The sequence below is a fragment of the Emiliania huxleyi genome (assembly GCF_000372725.1).
Source record: "Emiliania huxleyi CCMP1516 chromosome Unknown EMIHUscaffold_15, whole genome shotgun sequence".
NCBI classification, from domain to species: Eukaryota; Haptophyta; order Isochrysidales; family Noelaerhabdaceae; genus Emiliania; species Emiliania huxleyi.
Window position 1 is genome coordinate 626,265 of NW_005201092.1, and position 24,549 is coordinate 650,813.

General features: G+C 66.5%; 7 protein-coding genes across 7 annotated transcripts; 2 read left to right on the top strand and 5 right to left on the bottom strand.

Moving 5' to 3' along the window:
- Nucleotides 1-4,333: 4,333 nt before the first annotated feature.
- On the top strand, nucleotides 4,334-4,699 carry EMIHUDRAFT_352277 (hypothetical protein; the record flags this gene model as incomplete). The annotated part of the gene is made up of 1 exon (XM_005786652.1): nucleotides 4,334-4,699. A coding segment is annotated over one exon (366 nt), but the record flags the coding sequence as incomplete, so codon positions are not given.
- A 644-nt stretch (nucleotides 4,700-5,343) lies between these two features.
- Nucleotides 5,344-5,688, bottom strand: EMIHUDRAFT_201986 (hypothetical protein; the record flags this gene model as incomplete). The annotated part of the gene is made up of 1 exon (XM_005786653.1): nucleotides 5,344-5,688. The coding sequence occupies one exon, from the start codon at nucleotides 5,686-5,688 to the stop codon at nucleotides 5,344-5,346; it is 345 nt and encodes a 114-aa protein (XP_005786710.1).
- Nucleotides 5,689-5,870: 182 nt separating this feature from the next.
- Nucleotides 5,871-7,336, top strand: PYRK2 (pyruvate kinase; the record flags this gene model as incomplete). Its single annotated transcript, XM_005786654.1, has 5 exons — nucleotides 5,871-6,203; nucleotides 6,335-6,508; nucleotides 6,584-6,874; nucleotides 6,950-7,007; nucleotides 7,122-7,336. Coding segments are annotated over 5 exons (1,071 nt in total), but the record flags the coding sequence as incomplete, so codon positions are not given.
- A 3,079-nt stretch (nucleotides 7,337-10,415) lies between these two features.
- Nucleotides 10,416-10,661, bottom strand: EMIHUDRAFT_59608 (hypothetical protein; the record flags this gene model as incomplete). Its single annotated transcript, XM_005786655.1, has 1 exon — nucleotides 10,416-10,661. A coding segment is annotated over one exon (246 nt), but the record flags the coding sequence as incomplete, so codon positions are not given.
- A 1,602-nt stretch (nucleotides 10,662-12,263) lies between these two features.
- On the bottom strand, nucleotides 12,264-13,478 carry EMIHUDRAFT_352278 (hypothetical protein; the record flags this gene model as incomplete). The annotated part of the gene is made up of 1 exon (XM_005786656.1): nucleotides 12,264-13,478. A coding segment is annotated over exon 1 (374 nt), but the record flags the coding sequence as incomplete, so codon positions are not given.
- A 2,094-nt stretch (nucleotides 13,479-15,572) lies between these two features.
- Nucleotides 15,573-19,005, bottom strand: EMIHUDRAFT_449330 (hypothetical protein; the record flags this gene model as incomplete). Its single annotated transcript, XM_005786657.1, has 11 exons — nucleotides 18,404-19,005; nucleotides 18,068-18,100; nucleotides 17,971-18,001; nucleotides 17,557-17,887; nucleotides 17,407-17,477; nucleotides 17,255-17,334; nucleotides 17,014-17,097; nucleotides 16,849-16,921; nucleotides 16,184-16,586; nucleotides 15,919-15,946; nucleotides 15,573-15,785 (listed from the first exon to the last, which is right to left on the bottom strand). Exons 1-11 carry the CDS (start codon nucleotides 18,956-18,958, stop codon nucleotides 15,573-15,575), a joined length of 1,902 nt encoding a protein of 633 aa, XP_005786714.1. The 5' UTR covers nucleotides 18,959-19,005.
- Nucleotides 19,006-19,624: 619 nt separating this feature from the next.
- Nucleotides 19,625-21,339, bottom strand: EMIHUDRAFT_201992 (membrane attack complex/perforin domain-containing protein; the record flags this gene model as incomplete). The annotated part of the gene is made up of 2 exons (XM_005786658.1): nucleotides 19,625-19,775; nucleotides 19,862-21,339. The coding sequence occupies 2 exons, from the start codon at nucleotides 21,337-21,339 to the stop codon at nucleotides 19,625-19,627; spliced, it is 1,629 nt and encodes a 542-aa protein (XP_005786715.1).
- Nucleotides 21,340-24,549: the final 3,210 nt, after the last annotated feature.

Here is a 24,549-nt window from a genome sequence, read left to right on the forward strand (position 1 = left end):
CAACCCGCTGGTCTCCCTCGCCTTCGACGTGCAGGGAGACGATGACCCTTACTACGACTACGACGGCAACGGCGACCCCACAGACGACTGCCCCTACGACTACCTCGTCGTCAACGGCGTGAGGTACTGCGGCACCTCTGGCCCGACTGGGATCGTGCCATCGGATGGCAACATCACCTGGGTCGGCTGGTTCTACGGCTGGACCGGCTGGAAGATCTGCTGGGCCAACGCGCCGCCGCAGATGCCGCCGCCTCTGCCACCCCGGACGCCACCGCAGCCGCCCTCGCCGCCTCCGCCGCCCTCGCCGCCTCCGCCGCCCTCGCCGCCATCGTCGCCCTCGCCGCCCTCGCCGCCACCGTCCCCTCCATCACCGCCATCTTCGCCGCCGCTCCCGCCGCTCACTCCCGCGACCTTTCTCGTCGAGACCGTCGACCAGCTGCGCGAGCGGCTCAAAGACGCCGAGGGCGCTCCCAGCGCCAACGTGTCGCTGCAGCTGCAGCGCGACGCACTCTTCCTTCTCGGCGGCAGCGAGCTGTCGTGCCGCACCCCAATCGAAGTCTCGATCCGGAGCAGCCCCAGCTCGACCGCCATCATGAACGCCGAGGGCATGTCGCGCCACTTCCTCGTCTCGGGCGGCTGCCGCCTGACGCTGGAGGGCGACATCACCCTCGTCAACGGTGCCGCGGACGGCGACGGCGGCTCCCTTCTGATTGAGGACGGCGAGGCGACCCTTCGCGGCGTCACCATCAGCAACTCCTCCGCCGGCGGGGACGGCGGCGGCATCGCCTCCAAGCAGGGCAGCCGCCTCGGCCTCCAGGCGGTGACCGTCTCGGGCTGCAAAGCGGGAAATAGCGGCGGCGGGCTATTTGCCGAGCTGTCGCAGAGCCTCGTCATCAGGGGCTCCGCCTTTGAGCGCAACGAGGCTGACAAGGGCGCTGCGATCGAGTACGCCTCCCAGGACACGGACAGCGAGACCGCCCTCATCGTCGGCACCACTTTCGAGGGCAACGTCGGCGAGACGACCGTCAGCTCGAACGCGCCCATCAGCTGGACCTGCGAGCGCGGGCAGTACATGCCGCGCACGAGCGGCGACGGGGAGGACGCCTTCTCCGGCGACTTCACCGGCTGCCTGAAGGAGTGCGCCGCCGGCTTCTTCGGGAACGAGACCGACCTGAGCAGCCCCACCTGCAGCGGGCAGTGCCCTCAAGGCCGCTACTGCGTCGAGGGCACCGCCGACCCGACGCCGTGCCCCCGCGGCACGATGATGCCGGCGCGCGGCGCGGCGAGCGAGGATGCTTGTCTGCCGTGCGCCCCCGGCCAGTATCAGCCCCTCACAGGCCAGGCGGACTGCCTCGCCTGTCCTCCGGGGAGCTACTCGGCGGCTGTCGGGCAGTCGTCTTGCGAGCCGTGTCCAAAGGGCGGCTCCTGCAATGAAGTGGGCGCCGCCACGAGCATGGTCTGGGAGCCCTGTCCCGCAGGCAGCTTCAACCCGAACAACGGCTCCAACTCGAGCGCCGCGTGCGAGCTCTGCCCTGCCGGCACCGCGAGCGCGACGCCGGGAGCGAAGAGCGGCGACACGTGCGCTCCATGCCGGCCAGGTAGCTTCGCCGCCACGCCTGGCCTCTCCCAGTGCGAGCTCTGTAAGCCCGGCACCACCTCTGGCGCCGGCAGCGTATCGTGCGACGAGTGTACTGCAGGCACGTACGCCGCCAACCCTGGCCAGGGGGAATGCACCCTCTGCCCCTATCCCTTGAGTAGTGGGCGCGGCGACGTCACCTGCTCGATCTGCAAAGAGGGCTTCTACTTGAAGGACTCGAGCGCCAATCCAGACGACATCTTCATAAACCCGACCAAGTACTGCAAGGATTGCCCTTCAAACGCCGACTGCAGCGCCGGCACCGCCCTCGCGTCCCTCGGCGTGGACGTCGGCTACTGGCGCGCCTCCACCGCCACCTCGGAGCTCCACCGTTGTGACTCAGAGACGTGCTCTGGTAGCTCCGGCCAGCCCAGCCGCCGCCGCCTCACCGACGGAGATGACGACCCATACTGCACCGCCGGCCACACCGGCCCGCTCTGCGAGGTCTGCGTCGCGGACTCGGACTACTTTAGCTCTGCCGAGGGGCGCTGCGTCGCCTGCCCCTCGACGGCCCGCTCCGCCGGCGTCTTTGTTGGCTTTGTCATCGTCATTGCCGTGCTCGCCGGCGCCTACGCTGGGCTCCGTCACCTCCCCTTCTCCCGCCGCCTCCGGAAGCAAGCCACCCGCATCGAGTCCGAGGTCGGCCTGCAGCCCAAGTTCAAGATCGTCGTCGGCTTCTACCAGGTGAGCAGCATCCTCGGCCTCGTCTACGGCGTCCGCCTCGACGAGCACTTTACGCGCTGGCTCGACGTGCTCAAGCTGTTCAGCCTGGACCTGTTCGGCGTTGCCATCCCGGGCCGCTGCATCGGAGCCATGAGCACGCGCTTGCTCGTCGCGGGCCTCTGGCCGTACGCCGCCGTCGCCTTCGTGTCGCTCGCCATCGTGGCGGTGGCGGCGGCACTCAACGTCAAGCAGAAGCAGGCCTGCATATTCGATCGCAATCTCTTTGGCCGCATACTCTACTGGGCGATCTTCATCTTCTACCTCGTGCTCCCCTCCGTCTCGCGCTCCATCTTCAGCGCGAGGCTGTGCGAGTCCTTTGGCTACGACGACGCGACGGGCCAGCGCATCAGCTACCTGCTCGCCGACCCGTCGCGCACGTGCGACGCCGGTCCGACGTGGGACGACGAGACGGGCGGACTCGCGCCGTACTTTTGGGCCTTCTTCGCCCTCTGGCCCGTCCTCGTGCCGCTCGGCTTCTTGGCGCTGCTGCTCCGGGTCCGCAAGCCCGTGGCTGCGCAGCGCGCAACGCCGCTCTCCAGCGCGACGAGCTTCCTCTGGCGGGACTACTCTGCCGGCCTCCTCTTCTGGGAGGTGCTCGACCTGGTCCGCAAGATCTTCCTCACCTCGATGGTGCTCTTCATCGACCAGGAGTATGGCTCCAGGAAGCTGCTGCGCACCGTGGTCGCCGCCGTCGTCTCGGCCATGTTTCTCACTCTTCTCGCCCTCGCCCGTCCCTACCGGCGCTCCGACGACCTTTGCCTCGCGTGCATCGCCAACCTGCTCCTCACATGCTGCTTCGCCTCGGGAGTGGTCATCCAGGTCCGCGCCCCCGCTGAAATTCCTCGCCGTCCCTCTCTGTCTCCCGTAACCGCGCAACTCACCACACCCGCCGCCCTCGCCACCGCAGCTGTGCGACAGCACCATGTACGAGGACATGTGCTACAACCTCGTCGGCTACCAGACCTCGCGCGGCGCCAGCACCTTTGCCGTCGTCCTCACCGCGGTCATGCTCGCCGTCTCGCTAGTCGTCATCCTCGTATCGGCGGTCAGCGCCGCGAGGGCGAAGACCATGCGGCTCGTCTCGTCGATGCGCGAGCCGATGCGCGACGGCATCACCCTCGCCGACGGTCAGCAGTGGCACCTCTTCCTCAGCCACGTCTGGAGCACGGGGCAGGTTTGCCACCCCTTGCCCCACCGCTTAAGGTGCGGATAAACCTGACCTGCCTTCCTCCCGTGTAGGACGCCGTCGACGTCATCAAGAATGAGCTCCAGCAGTTCCTGCCCGGCTGCGAGATTTTTCTCGACGTCGACGACCTCAAGAACATCGGAGAGCTGGAGGCGTACATTGGTCGCTCGCAGGTGGTGCTCTGCTTCCTGTCGCGGGGCTACCTGCGCTCAACGAACTGCTTGCGAGAGATCCGCGCCGCGCTGGAGATGGGCAAGCCGCTCGTGCTCGTCCACGAGGCAGACCCGGACAAAGGCGGAGGCACGCTCGCCGAGCTGCGATCCGAGTGCCCCGAGGAGCTGCGGGCTGACATCTTCGACGCCGGCTGGCCGATGGTGGTGTGGCATCGGATCGCGGCCTTCCAGCACGTCTCGCTCAAGGTCATCGCCGAGGCGCTGCTGCTGAAGACGCCAAAGTACGAGGGCGAGGACGAGCTGCCCCTGTGCATCCCGGGCGAGATCCGAGCCGACGGCCTCGCCTTCCCCAAGCCGGTGATTCTCTGGGCCTCGACTTTGAATGACGGGGCGCGAGGGCTTGCCGATGCGGTCGCGGCGGCTGTGCCTGATGGCATATCGATCACCGACGCACCGCCCTCGTGCCTCTTCTCGCTGCCTCGCTCCTCGCGCCCCTCGCGCATCTCCTCGCTGCTCTCTTCGCTACCTCGACGCGCGAGAAGAGAAGGCGGCGGCGAGGCGACGCACATGCTGCTCTACCTGAAGGAGGCGACCTGGGCCGACAATGGCGCCGAGGCGCTCGCAGAGCAGGTGCGCGCCGCGCGCCGCGCCGAGCTGCCGCTCGTCATGGCGCACGAGAACGACGCCGTTCGTGGCGGCTGCATCTTTGCCCACTTTTTTGAGGTGACGCCACGCGATCTGCTCTCCGATGGGCTGTACAACGACCTCGCCGTCGGCTGCCACTCGAACCCGCACCGGCAGGTGTCGCTCGCCCTCCTCGCAAAGGCGCTCGGAGCGACCAAGCAGACGGCTCAGTCGCGCGTGCGCCGCGCCACTGTCACTCGATCGATGCAGACCCGCGGCTCCTCTTCGAACACGGAGCCGTCGAATGGCGACGACGCTGTGGAAGAGTCAGCGACGCAGGACCGCCAGATGGTCTGAGGAGAACGCCTTTTGCTGCACAGTAAACCGCACACGCACATACACACGCATGCACGCGCGCACAACACACCACCCGCAGAGCCCCTGCACAAACGAATTGAGCAACCTTCCCCTGTGTGGAGCTGTGGACGCTTGGGCGTGGATAGGGGTCCGATCTTGGAAAGAACTTAAGGTTACTTTGCGCGGACGAAAAGGGCGACGGTTGTCACCTCGTCGGGGTTGTGATCTCGGCATTTGTTACGCCGCGACTTGCGATAACACACTGTCAACTTCTGATCGTTGTGTGTCTCTTATCGTTGTGTGTCGTTTTCTTTTTCGCGCTGCACCGCTTTTCTCAGATCTCAGAATTTAACACGAGGTTTCGTGACGGGGCCCGAACCCCGCGGGGGCGCGCACACACACAAGCGCAACCACAGACACACACCTCTCATCTCACACGTCGCATGACACGCACTCGCATGGTTTCCCGTCTGGGGCAAAGGGGGGAGGGCACGCAGCACCCCTCACAAGTCATCCAGTTGCGCCACGGCCGGCTGGTGCCGTGCGCTGCCTCTCTCACTGGCTGGTGGGACGACGATCGAGCACCAGAGCACAGCCCGTGCGCCGGCTCACGGACGCAAGGATTACACCACGATCCGCAATCATTACGGCTTGTATATTCCCTCGAGCGGAGACGAGTCTGCCGCCGGCGCACTCGGGTCGAGCGCCTGGGCGAGGGCGTTTCGCTGCTCGTCGGAGAGCGCCATGATGTCCTCATCGGAGAGCGCCCGGCCGACGGGCTCGCCGCGCAGCGTCTGCACGCGGAGCTGCTGCAGGTAGTCTCGCCACTGCCGCTCGAACTGGAAGAGAAAGTTGGGCGTCGCATTCTGGTGCTGCCGGAACTCCTGCTTGACCATCGAGTCGCCGAGCTTGCGGTGCGCGGGCGGGAGCGCGCGGTGCGCCTTGAGGATGTCGCGGAAGAGCTTGATCGCGGTGGAGGAGTGCGGCATCCTTCGCAATAGCTTGGCGCACGCAGCTGGCGCGCGCAGCTGGCTATGAAGTCGGCGATGTGAGCCGCGCCTCACCGGTCTTCGTGCCGTGCGCGCTCGACAGGACACCTTCTCGGAACCAAAAGAAAAGTGCGAAAAAATCCGTCGGTTTCCGGTAGATTTCCAAACCCGTGTCGCGAGGCATGTTGTTCGCAAGAGCGTCGCGCTCCTTCGCGCGAGCGCTCTCGTCGACGCCGCGGCTGACCAAAATCGTCGCCACCATCGGTCCCGCCAGCGAGCAGGCCGAGCCGCTGGGCCGCTGCCTCGTGGCCGGGATCAACGTGATGCGCGTCAACTTCTCGCACGCGACGGTCGATGAGTTCCACCTCCGCCGCACCAACCTGCGAGCGGCCGCGGGCGGCGAGCTCGTGCCCATCATGCTCGACACCAAGGGGCCCGAGATCCGGATGGGCGGCCTCGCGGTCTGCAAGGAGGGCGGCCGCAAGGCCAAGATCACACTGACTGCTGGGGCAGAGGTCCTCCTCACGACCGACCCGAGGCGCCGCCCGCGTCCACCACACGAGACCCGCACCCGGCGCGCGCCCGGCCGGCTGCGTCCGGTCCCGCCCACATCCTGGCCGCGCCGTGGACCAGGTACGACGGTGAGGGCGACGAGAAGACGATCTTCGTCGGGTACCCTCTGCTCGCGTCAAAGGTCTCGCCGGGGTTCGTGGTGCTGCTCGACGACGGGCTGGTCTCGCTGCGGGTGAAGGAGGTGCGGCCGGACGGGGGCGTCGCGTGCGAGGTGCTCAACACCTCGCCCATCGGAGAGCGGAAGGGAGTGAACCTGCCGGGCGCGACGCCGCCGTGCCGGTGCCGCAGCCTTCCGTGAGCCGGCACGGAAGCTGCCCGGAAGCTTCCGGTAGGCATCGTGACGGACCTGCCGCCGCTCTCCGACAAGGACCTGGAGGACATCCGCTTCGGCATCGAGCACGACATCGACATGGTCGCCGCCTCCTTCGTCCGCAACGCCGCCGGCGTCGACGCCATCCGAGCGCACATAGCCGACTGCCACGCAAAGCACGCGCCGGACCCGTCCGCGCCGCCGCCGCTCATCATCTCGAAGGTCGAGTCGACCGAGGCGCTCGACCGGCTGGGCGAGATCATCGAGGCCTCCGACGGGCTGATGGTTGCGCGCGGGGACCTGGTCTTGCGCCGCTCCGCCGGCGGCACCGCACCGGAGGAGCGCGCCCTCTCTTCACACGCCTGCGGCCGTGAACAGGGCGTGGAGGTGCCGATTGCGCACGTGGCGACGTGGCAAAAGGAGATGGTCGCAAAGTGTGCGGAGGCGCGCCCGCCCCCACATCCGTTGCACTCACTGCTACCCACACTCCACATTGACCTCGCCCACACACCATCCTCCGGCAATGGCGAGAGGACGGCGCGGCGAGCAGCGTCTCTTCACGCCCGTCGCTCGTGCACACAGGCGGGCAAGCCGGTGGTGGTCGCGACTCAGATGCTCGACTCGATGCAGTCGAACCCGCGGCCGACCCGCGCCGAGGTTGCCGACGTGACCAACGCGGTCCTCGAGCAGGCCGACGCGGTGATGCTCTCCGGCGAGTCTGCAAACGGGCAGTACCCGGCCGAGGCTGTCGCGATGCAGGCCCGGACCCGCCGAGATCGAGACCCGCCGAGATCGAGACTTGTCGAGATCGAGACTTGTCGAGATCGAGTCCTGCCGAGACCTGCTGAGTTCGTTCCCCGGCCAGTGCCAGCCGTCAGTCACAAGAGTCCACTCACCGCCGCGCAGGCGGGCATCATCGAGCACACCGAGGCGTGGGCCGCGTCCCACCCGGAGCACTCGTCGGCGGGTGTCCTCGACACGCGGCGCACGGGCGGCGCGATCGTGCCGGCGGCCGCCGCCCTGCACCCCGCCTCGCTGCGCGCGGCGCACCTCGCAGCCTCGTCTGGCGCCGCCGTGATCTTGGTCGCCGAGGGCGGGAGCGGCGAGGTAGCAAAGGCGGTCGCCGCGTGCAAGACCGCCGCGCCGGTGGTCGTCTTTTGCAGCAGCCTCAAGGTGTGCCGCCAGCTCGGCATCTACCGCGCCTTGCTGCCGCTCCACACCGCCGGCGCCGCGGCGCCGCCCACCGCGGCGGAGATGGTGCGGATGGCGGGCGAGCGCGGGCTGCTGCGGGAGGGGGAGCCGTACGTCGTGCTAGACTCGGCTGGCATGGCCGTCGCCTCGGTGTGACCCGCCGCGCCGCCCACCGCGGCTATCTTTTCGGGTGGTCGTCCACCCCGGCCCGCGGACCGGCGAGGCGTGGGCCTTGTCGCCCCGGGCATGGCGATTTTACAGCCCGCCCGCTTTCCCGATCCCGTTCTGCAGAGAGTCTGCGAACAACATATTACTTATTATTAGCAACCATCCAACAAATGAATAATAAAAAGAGATCATGGCAATGCGACATGGACATGTGGATGTGAGACATCTTGAGTGACGCTGACGCTCACGTACAGTTCATGGCTATGCGCACAGCTGTAATGCGAGACGACTACCGCAGGATCTACGTCTCACGGTCTCAGCAGAGATTGTAGCACAATGCGTTCGGACGCGTCGCCTCTTCGCGGTGGTTCGAGCGAGCCGTAGAGGGAGAGGTGGGCCCGGAGTGTGCGGAGAGGGAGGGGCCGACGCGAGGGCGAGGGCGAGAGGGGAATCGGAGAGGCGCCCGCGCGGGCAGAGCGGGACGGCTCACGACGCCTTGCGGTCGGCGCGGCCGGTGGCGAGGATGGACCGGGAGAAGAGGCTCTGGCCCGCGGCGAAAAGTTCCTCTCCACTCTTGTACTTGTGCGGGCCCTCGGTGAAGAGGACGCGCTTCTCCTTCTTGCCGCGCAGCTCGATGTGCTTGTGCAAGGCGGGGTTGCGCGCCGTCTCCTTCGCAATGGCGACCGCGCGCCTCGCCTTCTCCTTGCCGGCGAGGAAGCAGTTGAGGTGGTCGTACTTGTCGCCGATGGCCATGTTGAAGGTACCGCCGAGCGCGTAGAGGAAGTTGTCGACCTACATGCGTGTTAGTAACGTGAGGCGGCTCGCCTAGATGGCGGGGTAACACCGGCGCACAACGCACATGGTCAGGTCCGCCGTTGGCAACGGCGATGATGTGGAAAACGTGCTGCCCCTCCTGCTTCGCGCCCGGCTGCAGCGTGATGAGGTCGAGCTCGATGAGGCGCTTTTGGAACTCCGACTTCGACATGTAGCCCGTGATCTTGTCGAGGCCCTTCTTGACCTCCCCCTTAAGAGCGCCCTTCTTGAAGAAGACGCCCTTGCCCTTCTCGAGCTGCGCCACCCGCTGCTGCGCCTCGCGCAGCAGGCTGCCGTCTCGTGCAAGCTCGCCTCGCAGCACCTCGTTCTCTTCCCGCAGCCGCTCGTTCTCCGCCTTGGCTGCGTTCGCCTCGCGGAATTGCCTGAGCGACCATAGCAAATGCTCGCGCTGGTCGTCGCTCAGACCCGCAAACGCGTCGACGGAGCTCTGCGGCGGCGCGCTTTGATCAGGCTTCTGCTTCTTAGCCGGATGCAGCGGAGGGGGCGGCGGCTCAGCGCCCAAGCTGCTCGCGCTGCCGCCGCTCGCGCTGCGGATTTCCGCCGCCTTGAACCAGCGCGCCGGGCCCTCGAAGGGGATGTAGACCTTGACCTGGTTGTCGAGGCTGATCTCCTTGACGGTCCCGCGCCGCTTGCTGACGCCGTCAACGTAAACCTTGTCGAGGACGGCAAGAGTCGGCTCCGAATCGGCGGCGCCGGTGGACGAGGAGTCAGCCTCAGGCTCATCGGCATCGTCGGCACCGTCGTCGGCGGCGTCGTCGTCCACCTCGGCCGCCCACTCCTTGGCCCAGCGCTTCGACGCAGAGCTCCCGCGCCACTGAGCCAGCTTCTGCACCATCCACTCGGCACGCGAGTTTTTGCGCAGCCCAGGGATCGCGCGGTCAGCGCACTAAGAGGTCAGAGTAATGAGCACATGAGTTCCGCTGTGTATGGGGCAAGGGGGGGGGGGGGGGGAGCTGCGCGCCAGGCGGTGCAGAACAGCCCGATCGAGCTGCAGCAACTTGGCCTGCCGGACGTTCACCAGCAGGGGATTCTTGGCGAACTCCTCGGGGATGTCCACCGCCGCCGCATCCTCGGCGTCGTCGCCGGCTGCGTCCACCGCCTCCTCCTCCTCCTCCTCCTCCTCCTCCTCCTCCTGCTCCTCCTCCTCCTGCGCCTCCTCCATCGCCACCTCCTCGTCCTCAGCAGCATCGAGCGTGCCGTCCTCGGGCGTGGGGTGCCTCTTGAAGCTCATCAGCAGGTCGAGGCACCGATTCATGCGCGCCTTCTTCTTGACCTCGATGCCGCGCTCCAGGCAGAGCTGCTTGAGGCGCGGCACGCCGAGCTTCTCGAGGCTGCGCCGTGCGTATCCGTGCAGGTTCCAAGGGATCTTGCCGTCGCCGTCGCCAGCCGCGCCACCGTCAAAGGCGCCCTCGCCCTCGAGCTTTTGCAGGATCGCCTCTGCCAGGGCAGTCTTATCCGCGCCCTGTTCGACCTCAACACCTGCCTCGCGGGCGAGCGCCTCAAACGCCGCAGCCGGCGCAGCAAGAACCTCCTCGCCAGGGCCCGCTGCTGGCTCTTGCTCCGCCGAGCCGCCGCCACTCGCCGCGCGCTTCTTGCGGAGATTGAGCGGCAGGTCCTCCTCCTCATCGGTAGAGTCTGAGGCAGCACCGGCTTCGGAGTCGGCGGCCGAGGCGCGCTGTGAGGCCTCGTATGCCTCCACCTCGGCCTGGTAGCGCGCTTTGTCCGCCTTAGCCTTGGCATCCCACGGTGCCTTAGCCTTGGCATCCATCTCCCTCCACTTGGCGCCAGCAATGCTGCCAATCTCGGTCATCTTGGCGTCTGGGTGCTCCTCCTTGATGGCCGCGCGGTTCGCGTTCTGCCAGAGCATGAAGGACGACAAGCCGCGCTTGGGCTTGGACTTGGGCGGACCTGTGGATGAGATGGCCGCTGGGAGCGATGGGAGGTCACCGCCGTCCGCGTCACCGCCGTCCGCGTCGCAGCTCTCGCCGCCCTCGCCCTCGCCGCCTCCACTGCCGTCGCCGCCGTCGCCGCCGTCGCCGTCAACGCTGCCGTTGGCCGCTGACGCCGCCATTACTGCACGGCGGCTTGCAGCCTGCAGTCGCCCCCGCAGCCGCTTCACCTCCTCCTTCCACTCCTTCAGCTTTGCGACCAGCGTGTCGCGCTGCGGCTGCTGCGCCATGCCATCAAACAAGGCATTGACCTTGCGCTGGAACTTGTCGTCCTCCACGCCTTGCGCCTGAGCAGACTCCTTGGCGCGCTGGTAGAGAGGCCGCAGGTCCTTCGCGTCCCAGTCCTGCCACTTCCTCTTATCGTTCAGCTCGATGAGCAATGCTTGCACCGTCTCCGGCAGCTCGCTCGATCCCATCGTTCAAAGGCGCGCAACGAAGGCACTTGCGGACGCACGAGCAGGGTTCGTGAGTGAATTTTCACACTTTCACTTTCACATGTGAATTCATGTGAATTTCACATGAAACGTTTCGGCCGCCCCCGTTTCACTGAAAATTTCACAAGTTCGACTACTTTCGAAGGCTCTGCGGAGCAAGCGCGGTGTAGGCGCGCCCACGCGGCGCAGCGGCTCTCCCGCGACCATAGCCCCTCCCGCAGCCGCAGCCGTAGCCGCAGCCCCAACTCTTGCTGCTCTTCTACGGTGGCAAATAATAGCCCAAGTCGAAGAGTGCGCCCCGCCCTCGGTATCTGGGCGGCAGGCGGGACTAGAGTGGCACGCTGGTGCACGAATGGGGGCGCGAGCCGCCATCTTGGACTGTGAGGCGAGTATTTGCAACCGGGAGCTCGCCGCCGCCCCTACACCGCCGCGGCCGCCCTCCCGGTGGCAAATAATAGCCCAAGTCGAAGAGTGCGCCCCGCCCTCGGTATCTGGGCGGCAGGCGGGACTAGAGTGGCACGCTGGTGCACGGATGGGGGCGCGAGCCGCCATCTTGGACTGTGAGGCGAGTATTTGCAACCGGGAGCTCGCCGCCGCCCCTACGCCGCGGCCGCCCTCCCGATGCGTCGAGAGTCGACTCTCGACTGCTGAGAGAGTTCATCCCACCATCAGCACCGTATTCGCCCACAGCATGCCATGAGATTCATATAGGTCTAGTGTACACATCAGCTCAGCGAGACCAATATCTCCAGCCTCCTTCATCTTGGCTGCTGCTTGGGAGCCAACACCTGTGCAAGTGAGTGTCAGAGTGTCGGAACTCGGTGGGAGCATCCGTCATCAGTCACGTTCACACGACTCTTCACACTCGCTCGAAAAAGTGAAATTTCGTTTCACATGAAATGTGAAGTGAAAGTGAAAGTGAAACCGATTCGCTGTTTCCATGTGAAATCACGAACCCTGCGCACGAGGAGACTTGCGCCTTGCGCGGCCCGCCACGTGCACGCGGTGCAGAGCCGCGTGGCGGGTACCATTGGCACGTGGCATCGCGAATCCTTGATATTGGGTGATCAACCTCGGCGCTAGAGGTGCGCGCACACCCTGTGTCTCGTGCTTCGTGACACTCACATCTTGATGAGACTCGACCCTCATGGAGACAGCACGAATAGAGACCCCCCACTGGTCGCAGCCACAACTATAAGAGTCTAAGTTATAGCGTAGCCGCTTGCGCACCTACCTATCCTCCTCGCGCACTAGCCTCTCCCGCAGCGCGCCCGTGCCCCGCGTCAGCCGCATCGCCAGGTTCGATCCGAGCCCCTCCACCTTGTCGAAGACGCCGTCGAGGCGGCCGTCCACCTTGCTAAACACCTTGCCCGCCGCGTCGCGCAACTTCTCGCCGCTCGGCGCGCCGCGCGTGCCGCCAGAGCCAAGGTCGCCGCTGCCAGCCCCGTCGCGCCGCTGCGGCGCCGGCTCGGGAGACCCAAAGTCGTTGGCTGGAGTCACGTCGGCGAGCGAGCCGCCCAGCCGGCGCACCTCGCCCTCCAGCTCCGCCGCCCGGCGCTGCTCGGACCGCGCGCGCACGCGCATCGCCTGTAGCTGCTCCTTCCACATCTCCGCCTACGACGCGAGAGGAGGACTCACACACTCGATTCATTGCTACGCCGCGTCTTCCACATCTCTGCCTGCGACTCGGCCGACCGCTGCGCCTCGGCGAGCGCCTCGCCCAGCCGCTCCGCCTTGCGCTTCCACCTAGTCATGCATCACGAGAGGCTGGCCGAGACTCCCCGAGATTGGCGATGCCCCGCCTTGGTCACCACGCACCCGTCAGCTCGCGATACTCTAGGAAGCGTCTAGGAAATGTCTAGGAAGTGCCACGCACCCGTCCGACAGCTCGCGATACTCGCCCGCCGCCGCCGCGCGCTGCTCGACGATCGACAGCTGCGCGCGCAAACTCTCAACCATGCCGCCGCCCGCACAGCTGCCCCCGTTGCCCGCTCCGCCCAGCAAGTCCCCTCCCCCAGCACCGCAGCTCACCGCACCGATTGACGGCACGTTGGGCGCGTCCATCAAATCGATGAGCCCGCCGCCGCCGCCGCTGCCGCCGGCACCGTTGACGCCGCCGCCGCCGCCGCCTCCGTCGCTGCGGCGCAGAGCGCCCTGGAGCTGCCCAATCTGCGCCGCGGCCGCCTCGCCCTGCTGCGCCTACGGAAGCAGAGACGCGGGTCGACGGAAAAAAGAAGTGTGCCGACGGCCGCCCCCGCACGGCTGGCGCCAACGCGGCTCGCAGCGCGGTGGCCTCCTGCTGCAGCTCGGAGCAGCGGCCTGCAGGAGGGGTCCGAGAAGGCTCACTCCCGGCTGGCACGAGGGGAGCCCTCCCGCTTGCAGCTCCAGTCGGGCGCCGGACCAGTGAGCCTCGCGCGCCGCCGCCTCCGCCAGCTGCTGCGAGCGCTGGCCAGACAGGGTTCGGATCTGCGCCTCCTGCCGCGAACGCGACGCCTCCGCCTCGCCCACAGCCCGCTTGGCGCGCGCCTCCGCCGCCTCGGCCCGGCGCGACGCCTCCGCCTCCCTCCTCTTCGCCGCGTCGGCCGCGGCGGCGGCCGCCGCCGCCTGCGCCTTGAGTGCAGTCGCCTCGCCCTTGGCCTCCGCGCACGCCTGCTCGCACTCGAGGGAGTGAACGACACGGCGTCGACACTCGCAGCGGGAGCCAGTGGAGGCCGCGGCGCGCCTCCCGCACGGCGGCGAGCTTCGTCTGCAGCTCGCCCGCCTCGCCCGCCCCTCCCGCCATCTCCGCCATCTGGTCGACCGCCTACTCGCAGTTTTCCGCCTCTGAGCTCACACCTTCCTCTCTGGCTGCCCGCCGACCCCGCCCGCCGGTCGGCCGCCTCCTGCCGCCCGAGCTTCTCGCGGATTAGCTCGTCGGCGAGCGAAGCCGCGCGCGCCTAATCTCGAGCAACCTCGCGAACTCCCCCGGGGGACCTCGCTAGACGCGGCGCCCAAGGCCGCACGCCTGCGCCGCCTCCGCAGCCCCCTCGGCGGCGCGCACCCGCTTGGCCGCCTCCGCCCCCGCCTCCGCAGCCGCGGCGGCGGCGGAGGTCTCCGCCTTCGCCACCGCCTCCGCCACCGCCCGGCCTCGCTCCACGTCCGCCGCTGCCGCCGCCTCGGCCAGAGCCGCCGCCGACGCCACCTCTGCCGCCGCCGCCCTCGAGGCTGCCGCGTCGAGGTCGGCTGCGGCGGCGGCGGTGGCGGCGGCGGCGGCGGCCTTGGCCTCCTCCACGGCGGCCTTCGCCTCCTCCGCGGCGGCGGCGCGCCCTTCCGAGATGCCACCGGCGTGCGCCTCTGCGGCGCGCGCAGAGGCGGCGGCGCGCGCAGCCTCGAGCTCCATGCGAGCCTAGCAGCATCTCCGGGAAAAGTCTGTGGATGGCTCCTGGAGAGGTCCGAGCCCCGAGCCGCACGCGGGCCGTCTCGGCGGCGGCCGTGGCCGCCTCCTCCTTGCCCTCCACCTCCGCCGCCTACAGACAAGCGCCGACGAGGATCACCGGCCAAGACACTTCTCCTCCTTGCCCGCGCCCGTCTCTGTCGCCCTCTCGGCCCTCATCGCCTCAATCTCGCGCCGGTGCGCCGCCGCCTCGGCGCGCGCAGACTTTGCCGCCTCCGCCTCCTCCCGCCGCAACCGCCCCTCCTCCGCCGCCGCCGCCGCCGCAGCCGCAGCCTCGGCCGCCAGCGCTTGTGCCCCCTTGACCGCCTTTGCGCCTTCCGCCGACGACGTCGCTGCGGCGTGCTGCGCCGCCTCAAGCTGCGAGGCGAGCGAAGACGCCTCTCGCACCGCCCGGCCAGTCGCCTCGCGCGCCTTATGAGTCAGTAGCCGGGATGAGCAGAGAGGAGACAAGGACTGCACACCGCCCGTCACTCGCGCGCCTCCGCCAGCCGCGACGCCGCCGCCGCCGCCGCCGCCTCCGCCGTCGCAGCCCTTGCCGCCGCCGCCTCGGCCGCCGCCTCGGCCGCTGCAACCTCCCGCAGCCGGCGTTCCTACAGGACGCGCCAAGAAAGTTCACGGAATGTTCCACGCCCTCGGCCGCGGCATCTCCCCCGACACGGCGCTCCCTCTCGTTCGCCGCAGACGCCTCGGCCGCCTCGGCCCGCGCCGCCGCCGCCGCCGCCGCCGCCTCGATCCGCCTTGCATCGACGGCGGCGCTGGAGGCGTCGGCGGCGGCGAGGCCCGTGGCGGCGCGCAGAGCGCCCTGGCGGACCGCGGCGGCGACAGCGGCGGCCACCTGCCTGCTCGCTGTGTCTGGGTCTGCCGCCTGCATCCGCCCCTCTGCGAGTTCCCTGCGGAGGATGGAGAGCGCCTCCTCGAGCGCCGCCAGGTCGCCCGCCTGCGAGCGACGCCTCTCCTCACCACTACTCTTCCCCATCACCCCCCTCCTCCCCTCACCGCGGTCCCCCCGCCTGCGAGCTGAGCCTCTGCGCCGCCGCCTCTGTCCGCTCGCGCGCCTCGGCCCGCGCAGCGCTGCGCGCGGTCCGCACCGCCTCCTCGGCCGCCTCTGCTCGCGCGACGAGCGCGTCGCGCGCGTGCGCCAGCCCCTCGCCGATCGCGCTCTTCCGCGCCAGCTCAGCGGACACGTGCCTGCGGTTGAGGCTTGCCTGCGGTCACAGGGACTGGTCCTTCCAAAAGGGCTGGTGCTCGGCTCCGACGTGCCGGTAGTTGAGCTGCAGGATGTGGTGCTGCGTCTCCAGGTCGCCTCCCTTGGTCGGGGGAGGGAGCGTCAGGTCGGACGCGCCCGTCGCCCGCGTCAGCAGCGCGCCTGCTCACAGCTGCAGGTGTGAAGAGACGCTGTTCGCAGCAGGCGCCAGGCGATTTGAGCGTCCGCAGCGCACCAAGCCGCCGCTCCGTCTCCGCCTCCCGCGCTGCGCAGGTGGCCGCCGCCTCCTCGGCCGCACGCCGCGCCGCCTCCGCCTGCCCCACGCGCAGCTCGAGCTCCGACACCTCCGCCGCCGCGTCGCGGTGCAGCGCCTTTGCGGCCTGCAGCTGCGCGCCAGACGCCCTCGCGAGCAGCCCGGCGCTCGGGTCGTCGCTGGAGCCGGCGGCAGCGGCCACGCCCGGCGGCGGCTCGCTCGACGCCTGCCGGCTGGCCTGCGCCTCCGCCCGCGCCTCCGCCGCCCGCTTCGCCTCGCGCGCCTTCCGCAGCTCGAGCTGCGTCGCCTCGAGCTTCGCAAAGAGCTTGCGCTCCATTGGCCCGCGGGCCTTGGCCTTGGCATCGTAGTCGGCGATCGTGGCCTTGGCTGCCGCAAGCTCCTTTGCCGACACCTCGGCCTGCTTGGCCATCTCCTCCATGTGCAGAGTCAGCACGGTCACTCGCCGATCGTGCAGATCGTACTCCTTGTCGCCGGTCACGCTCGTCCAGAGGCTGTCCAGCATGGAGGCGCCGTCGGAGGCTGAAGCAGCTGCACCAAACCACGAGCCAGTGCTCGCGCGTCGACTCATGGTGAGGAGTGAAGTGCGATTTCGGGCCCAGGGTTGTACGTATGTGAAGACTGCTCTCCGGCGCCGTGCAGCGGGCGCTTGAAAAAAGAATTAGGTGCCGCGAGGAAAAAACTTGGGTTGTCTGTTTTCTTTCTTTCTTTTAACAGAATCTTCCGTCAGCGTACGCAAAAATTAGAAGAGAATTCACACCCTCCCCGGAAACATGTAGCGAGCCGAGCTCACATCCCGCAGTGCCGGCGACAGTGGCGTCGCTCGAGTCGACGACAGCCGTGTGAGACGGAATGGCGACAGTCGCCTCATGTGCAGCGACCGGTGACGGCCGCCAGTACCTCAGAAGCCAAAGTCGTCGGCGTCGGGCCCGGTGAGGGGCGTGCCCCCGCGCCTCACAAGCTCGTCGAAGCCGAAGGAGCGCGGCGTCGGCATTGCCACCCGCGCAAGCATCGGCAGGATCGAGCGCACCGACGACTCGACCTGATCTCGGGCCATCTCGAGTCATCTCGCGTCATCTCGGGCCATCTCGGGGGTGATATCGGGGTGATATCGGGGGTATCTCGGGAGTAATCTCGGGGGTGATCTCGGGGGTGATCTCGGGGGTGATCTCGGGGGTGATCTCGGGGGTGGGCTCGACCTCGTTCTCCGACGAGGCGCCCGACGACTTGTCGCCGGCGTACCCCTCCTGGTCGAGGGCATCGCTCGGGCGGCTGTGGCCTAGAAAGAAGACGCGCGGACGAGATCAAGCAGCCGTGTACGCGGAGGTCGTCGCTTGGGCGCGGCCGCGACCGCTGAGCGCGAGCGGCCCGCTGCTCCGCTCCTCGTCGAAGGCAGACCCGCTCTCGAACGTTGAGCCGCGCCTGCAGAGCAGTGGTCCGGCAGGGGTCCGGCAAGGTGCCTCCGGGAAGGGGAGGCAAGCCTGTGAGGCGAGCCCCGCACCGAAGAGCGTCGAGCGAGGCGGCGCCGAAGCGGCCCAGCCCGAGTCCGAGTCCGGCCGGCGCGGCGCCAAAGGCGGAGAGAGCCGCGTCGAACGGGCTGCCGGCGAAGGGGCTGCCGGCGGGCGGCGAGAGGACCTCCTCGCCCTCGAGCCGGGAGGGGCCTACGCAGGGCAAGTCCGAGACGGCTCCGAGGCGGCTCCGAGGCGGGCCCATGCCCCGCCCCTCGAAGGAGGTGCGCGCGCCCGGCCAGGCCAGCGGAGGCTCTGCGCCGGCTCGCTCGGGGTCAGCTGCCGCCGCAGCGAGCAGGCTGGGCCAGGTGAGAGAGATGCGGCCTGCGGGGGGGAGGGGTGCGAGGCTGCTCCGAGGCTGTTCCGAGACGGCTCCGAGAGCATGCTGGGCCAGGTGGAGGCGCGACCGACGCAGACGACGGCGTCGCGGCGCGTGGCCTACGGGGACGTGTCTTGGACGCGTCTTGGACGTGTCCAGGAAAAGTGTCGGGTCGGGCGCGTGGCCTCGGGCAGCGCGTCAAAGTAGCGCGAGAGCGCCTGTGGGGAGGAGTGCGGGGAGTGGGGTTGCGGCGGGGCTGTGACGGGGCCGGGTGGATGGGAGGGGGGGAGAGGGGGAGGGGGGGAGGGAGAGGGAGAGGAGAGGGAGAGGGTGAGAGAGGGAGGGAGAGGGAGAGAGAGAGAGAGAGAGAGAGAGAGAGAGAGAGAGAGAGAGAGAGCGAGAGCGAGCGAGCGAGCGAGCGAGAGCGAGAGCGAGCAAGAAGCAAGAGAGAGCGCAGAGCAGAGCAGAGCAGAGGTGGGAGAGGGAGGGAGAGGGTCTGAGGGCCGAGCTCTGCTCCCCGCCTGCTCTCGCAGCGCCTCGCCCGGGACGAGGGCGGTGGAGAAGTGGAGGTGGCGGCCGGCAAAGACGACGTAGTCGCCCACGCCCGCCCGCCGCGCGATGAAGGAGCGGCGGCCGCCGCGCGGCTCGTGAACCTGCACCACGAACGCCTCCTCGTTGCAGCAGTCGTTGGCGCCGCACAGCTCGCGCGTGCACTGCGACTTGGAGGAGGCGGCGTGGAGGCGGAGCTGGCCGATCCCGGGCGCCCGCTCCAGCTCAATCAGCCCGATGCACGTCGAGTCGCTCAGCCAGCACAGCAGCGCGGCCCCGTGGTGCCGGTCCAGCGGGCTCGCGCCGTCGCCCGGCTCCTGCAGCTCCGACGCGTGGACCTCGGCGAGGGTGACCTGCGTGAACATGGCCTCCGGCCCACCGGCGTCGAGCGTCGCCTCCAGGTCCACCAACCGCGCGCGCTTGGCGCTCCGCGTGGCGAACCGGCGGCCGTGCCGCGTCGCCGCCGCCATCGCCGCAGCCTCTGCCGCCGACGCCTCCGCCAGGTCGGCGAGCGAGAGCGTGTCCATCAGGGTGTCGTCGGACGAGCCGGGCTGAGAGCTCGCCCGCCGCCGCCGCTGCCGCCAGCCGGTGGACTGCATCGGCGGCGAGCGGAGGTGGCTAATCCAATGGCCGGCTGGCGCCAACGACCCGCAGGGCTTTTTCTTCTTTTCGCCATGGCCTCACCACCGCTAACCAACCCCGACCCCGAGCACACGCAGAGCTCATCGCACGACTACACGCACCATCATGGAAACCATCTCTCTCTCTCTCTCCATCATGGAGAAAGGCACGATCACGACGACCTTCTCGCACCGCCGCTGTCTCTCCCGGCGGCGCCGCCGCCTCGAGCGCCCAGACATCAGCCTAGGCGGCGCAGCCGCTGACATAGACAGCTTTTGGAAAAAGCAAAATAAAGGAGAACGAAGAAATTTTGAGCAAAGGGCGACGTGGACGAGGAGATAAAACCGACGAAATCCGAAACGTCTGCAGGATCTTTCGGTTGCACACGCGACACGGACGCAAGGAGAGAGCTCTATCCCTCTCTCTCCGGACGCATGGACGCATGAACCTGCTTGCGATTCGGTGGGGGACTGAGGAGAGCTGAGGGAGGAGCTCTCCTCACTCCGGGGCTAAGCGATGCGGAGCGCTCCCAGTCCCGGTCCATATGTAATTAACAGTCTCTTGTGGTGGGCTCATTTGAGGCAAGAAGAAGTGTTCGCCGCCGTCGCCGCCGCCATCGAAAGGTCGCAGCACCTGTACTCGTACTGAATCTTGTCCTCTTCTGAGTAGGTCAATAGTTTGAACTGCTGCAGCGCCTCGTGACCCTCGCAAGCAACGTGATGCCTGTCGAGGTAGTGATAGTCGGTCTCGTAGGAGCCCGGTTCGTTTTCCACCCACCAGAGACAGGCAGGGTCGTAAGAGTGCGGCACATGGACTGGTCGAGCTTGGGCCAGTCGCGGCAGGTGAAATCGTAGTGAACCTGATCTTCTAATTTCACCAGCTTGAACTGAGAGAGCACCGTTCCCTCGCCACAGCTGACATTGTGGCGATCGAGATAGCGGTAGTCGTTCCCGTAGTCGTTCGGCACCGTTGTCTTCTTTTCGGCAGCAGACAGCTCCTCTACCGTCGGCTTCACGCACCGGTAAGCAAAATTGACTCGCTTCTTCGGCGGCGACGAGGAGGGTGAGGAAGGTGGCGGCGGGGGGGGACTCACGAGCAGAAACGAATTGAGGGCTCCAACTGGCCTCGCCACTGCAAAATTTCCCTCGCTTGGCTCGCAGCTGACGTCGTGCTTTTTGAGGTAATGGTATTGACGATCCTTCCAGAAGTGCCCGGGCGGCCCGTCATACTTTTTCATCGTGTAGACGTACTTCGATAGGATTGGGAGATGCAGGCGCGGGTCATCCTCGGGTTCGTAGCAGTTGCTGATCATGTCGTAGTTCATATCCTTGTAGTTTGTGCAGTACTCTTCCATGGCCTTCACCATGTTACCCTTCTTCGCGGCTGAGCTCTCGGGCATGCCGTACTCCGTGTCGAAGACACTCACGATTTCCTTGAGCTCAATGTGCACAGGCATCGGGTTGTCGCGGACTCTCGCCATCCACACCGACGTGTTATTGCTGAATTCTCCCCCGATGCTGTAAGCATCGTCGCTCGTACGCTTCTCTTCAAAGGACCGCTTCTGCTCTTCGGCTGTTGCGCGGCTCGCGCTGGCGCCGCCACTGAAGCCAAAGGCGGAGACGCTGGCCGCGGCTTTGATATCTAGATCGTGGCTCTCCATCTGGGCAAACCCAAACTCCGTAAAGTAGTGGTGTTTCCCATAGCGTCCTCCCATCAGCATATAGCCGACAAAGTGCGTCCCCCAATCCTTGATGAAGTGGTAGTACATGTCTTTGTCGTACGCATCTGGGAGGCCTGCCACTGCCGCGATAAAGTGGTCGCTCAACTTCGGGCCACTGGCCAACATCAGCCTGGCTGAGTACACCTCGCAAAATGCATCGCTCATCACTGTCACGGTCCTCTGTGACGAGTCAGTCGACTCCTGCTTCTTGAAATCAGCGCTCGCCTTGAACTTTGCGCCCCAGCCTTCCCCTTCCACGCTGGCCGACTCCTGCAGGTGCTTCTGGTAAGACTTCGTTCCGCTCATAATCTTGGAAGTGAACGTCGACTGACATGCATCCATGGTGGAGTCGATGTGACTGCCGTCCGGCATCTCCCAGTTCTTGTCGTCGGGGGTGGTATCGCCATCTTCATAGGAGAGCTCGAAGATAGGCGACGTCTTGAAGCCAGGGTCGGGCCCTTCCGTGGAGAGAGGGTTGCCCAGTATGACATCGTAGCCGGATCCGAGTTTTGTGATGCCAGCAGGCTTCACGGCAAACGCGAGCGCGGTCAGGATGGTGGCTACCATGAGGGATGAGACCTGAGGCGATGAGCCGGCGAGGCGTCAGTTTGACGCAGCGACAGCGCATGTTCACGTGTACAGGGCGAAGCCGAGGTAGCGAGGCGCGAGAGGAGCCGTGCGGGGAGGGCCCGAAGAAGGGCGTGGGGCAGGCGAGTGCCGCGGTGGTGTTGTGGTGGCGATGCAGATTAGCAAGACTCCTACAGGAGCTTGGCCGCTTGGGCACCGGCGCCAAGGTGTCGCGCTGATTTCATCGGCAATGCCGTGTCACGACCTTCGCGTGGTCTCGAACACCTTCGTACCACATCGGAATGATAGTCGTTTCTTTGGTTACCGATCGAGTACAGTCGCCTTGCAACACCGCTCTGTGCTCTCGTGTGTGTCTCGCTGTCAGGACACAGGAGACGGAACACGGAGGAGCTGTGTATGTATAGGTCACTAGAGACCCACACCATCGGCATCGCTACATCACCACAGCCACCAAGTCGGCAAACACGTTTGTTTGTTCATTCTTCCAAGTCGGATACACAGAGAGAGAGAGAGAGATTTTTAGCAATACCAAACAACTCTAACACTCACATTGTTTGTTCGGATACAAGTCGATGACAATGTGCGCGGCAGGACAAACCAAACATGAGACGGTTACACAAGGACGGTCAGGCTACAGTCAGGAAGTAGGTTTGAGTTCACACTCTCCAACACGCAGAGCGCAGTGCGCCGGGGCACCTGCCTAGCGGCTGAAGGTTTGACTGGTCCCCAGGGCCTCCAGGGCTCGCACCTCAACCTCTCATGGATAGACCAGCGCACAGCGATTTACCTATTTTCTTCTCAAAAAGAAGGTCTGTGAACGCAGTGATCTGTGATCTGTGAGGGTCCGCCCGCAGGCGCATTTTCCTACCTAGTTGTCCGGCATGCGAGGGCATGCTCGGCCGTTCGGAGTCCCCCCCGTCGTAGAGGACGTCGGAGGGAGGCGAGGACGACTGTCTCCGCAGGCGGACCTCAGTTACGAGCCGCCCTCCCCTCGAGACGCGAGGCCAGCGCACACTTGGGGCCGAGCCCCAGCGTGCACCGTCCCACACGCCTCACGCGGCCTCTGGCTGGAACGGGGTCGCAAGCGAGTCCCCCAGGCCGGCGCGCGTCTTCCGGGAGCGCAGTGCGAAAAAATCGAAATGAGGAAGAAATGGAAATGTTAATAAAAAACGGAGCGGCCTCGTGGATATCGAAGAAGAAAAGAAATCGAGCGCTTTTGCGCGAACCCGCGAATGGAACCCGCGAATCACCCCGTTTTTGCCCATTTTCGGTCATCCGTCAAAATATCTGAAGATCTGAATGGGGGATTCTCCCCAAACCTTGCTCAGCTGATCCAGCATGGGTCGTAGGCCAGGCCTGGGCAAAGAAACCAGTGCCTCATCAGGCTTCCCTGAGCGTCACAGCTCGGTGATCGCGCCGGCCGGACACCACTGTGACGTCCGTTCCGGGCATTTGAACGCGACCTTCGGGGGCAAAGACATGGGCTCTATGGCTCAGACTGGACTCCTCTTGGTCCCTTCTGATGCCCTAGGCCATACCTGGGCCTTACCTGGGGTTCTAGGGGCCGGGCAGGGTTTGCCCACCTAAAGGGGCCCGAAGAACCTGAAGGTGCATGCACATGTACATGTACATGTTGTTGTGCATGTGCATGTTTAAAACGGAGGGAAGGGTGCAGAGCTGCAGAGAGTTACGAGTTAGAAACGGGAAGCAATTGCGTGAGGGGGGGGGGGGAGGGGGGGTCTTGATTGAGAAATCTGAAGCCATCGCTCAGCCTCAGTCAGGAGGCAGGTTGATGTTATTGAATTTAACTTGAGGGCAAAAGAGAAAATATTTGGCGATCGATGCCGAACCTACCTCGCGCGCGCGCGCGGCAGCGCGCGAAGCGAAAATTCCAGCGGCGAGCAGTTCGGTGTGGCCTCTCGGGCCATAACACCGTGGATCCGGGACGGCTCTCTCATAGCAGCCCATAATAACATGTTATGGGTGTTATGGGTGTTATGGGCCCTCATAGCAGCCCATAATAACATGTTATGGGTGTTATGGGTGTTATGGGCCCTGTTATTATGGGCTGCTATGCCCCGAGAGCCATAACACCATAACAATAACTGTGTCTGGCGGGGCGGTTCCGGATCCCCCAGGGTATTCCGAGCGGGTCCATACGGTGGCAGCCCCGCCGGCGGCGGGGGTGGAAATAGAAAGAAAGAAAGAAAACAGACAACCCAAGGGAGGGATGGGAGGACGGCACGCCGCCACCACACAGGGATTTTAAGGAGAGGGGTGTGGTGCGCTAGCCGTCGCCCACCCTTGGGCGTCCGCCTCTTCCTATCTCACTTCGCAGTCTCTCTCCGATTCTCGCTGCAACCTTCGTGCCACCTCGCGGTCTCGTGGAGGCGGCGGGGGGCTCGCATGAATTCTTTTCCATGGCCGTTGGGCGTTCTGACAATGGCTGATTCGCCCGAGGTGGCGGATGGCAGCCAGGCAGCGGACCACCCGCCACCCGCCACAGCAGCCAAGGCCGACGACTGCCGGCCGCTGCTCCTCTCCATGTGCGACACGCTCAAGCGCCTCTTTGTGCACTGCGAGGAGAACCGGCGCGCCGACATCACTCAGCAGGTGGTCGAGGCGCTCGCCATGTGCCAGGAGGACTTTAGCGAGCTGCACGAGGCGCTGCTGTCTGGAGAGGTGTGGACGCTCCGCGAGCCGCTCTCTGCAATGTCCAACTCCTCTCTCGTGCTGACGGCGCACGAGGCCGGCGTCGGTCTAGTGGCGGAGGCAGCAGAGGGGACGGAAGGACGGAGCGGCGGCGGCGACTGCGGCGGCCAGGACAGCGCCGGCGGCGGCGATGGCGTCGTCGGGTCGCGAGTGCCAGAGGATGGGGCGGCGGCTGGCGTCGAGACGGCCTCCCAGAGCCCCGGCGCAGGAGGAGACGAGGCGCCGCTCGACTCGCCGGCGGCGCACGCGCAGATGCTGGCGCAGCTCGAGAGCCTCGACATGGAGATGCTGCAGGAGGCGGCGGCGTACTTTGACGTGTCGCAGGTGCAGGCCAAGGGCGGACGGAAGGGACCGGCGGAGCTGTTGCCGCGCGAGGAGCATGAGTCGCTCTACCTGCGGCGCGCCACCGCCGAGGGGAGGGAGAGGAGCGCTCGCGCCTTCCTCGCCACGCTCAGCCAGATGATGCTCGAGGCGCGC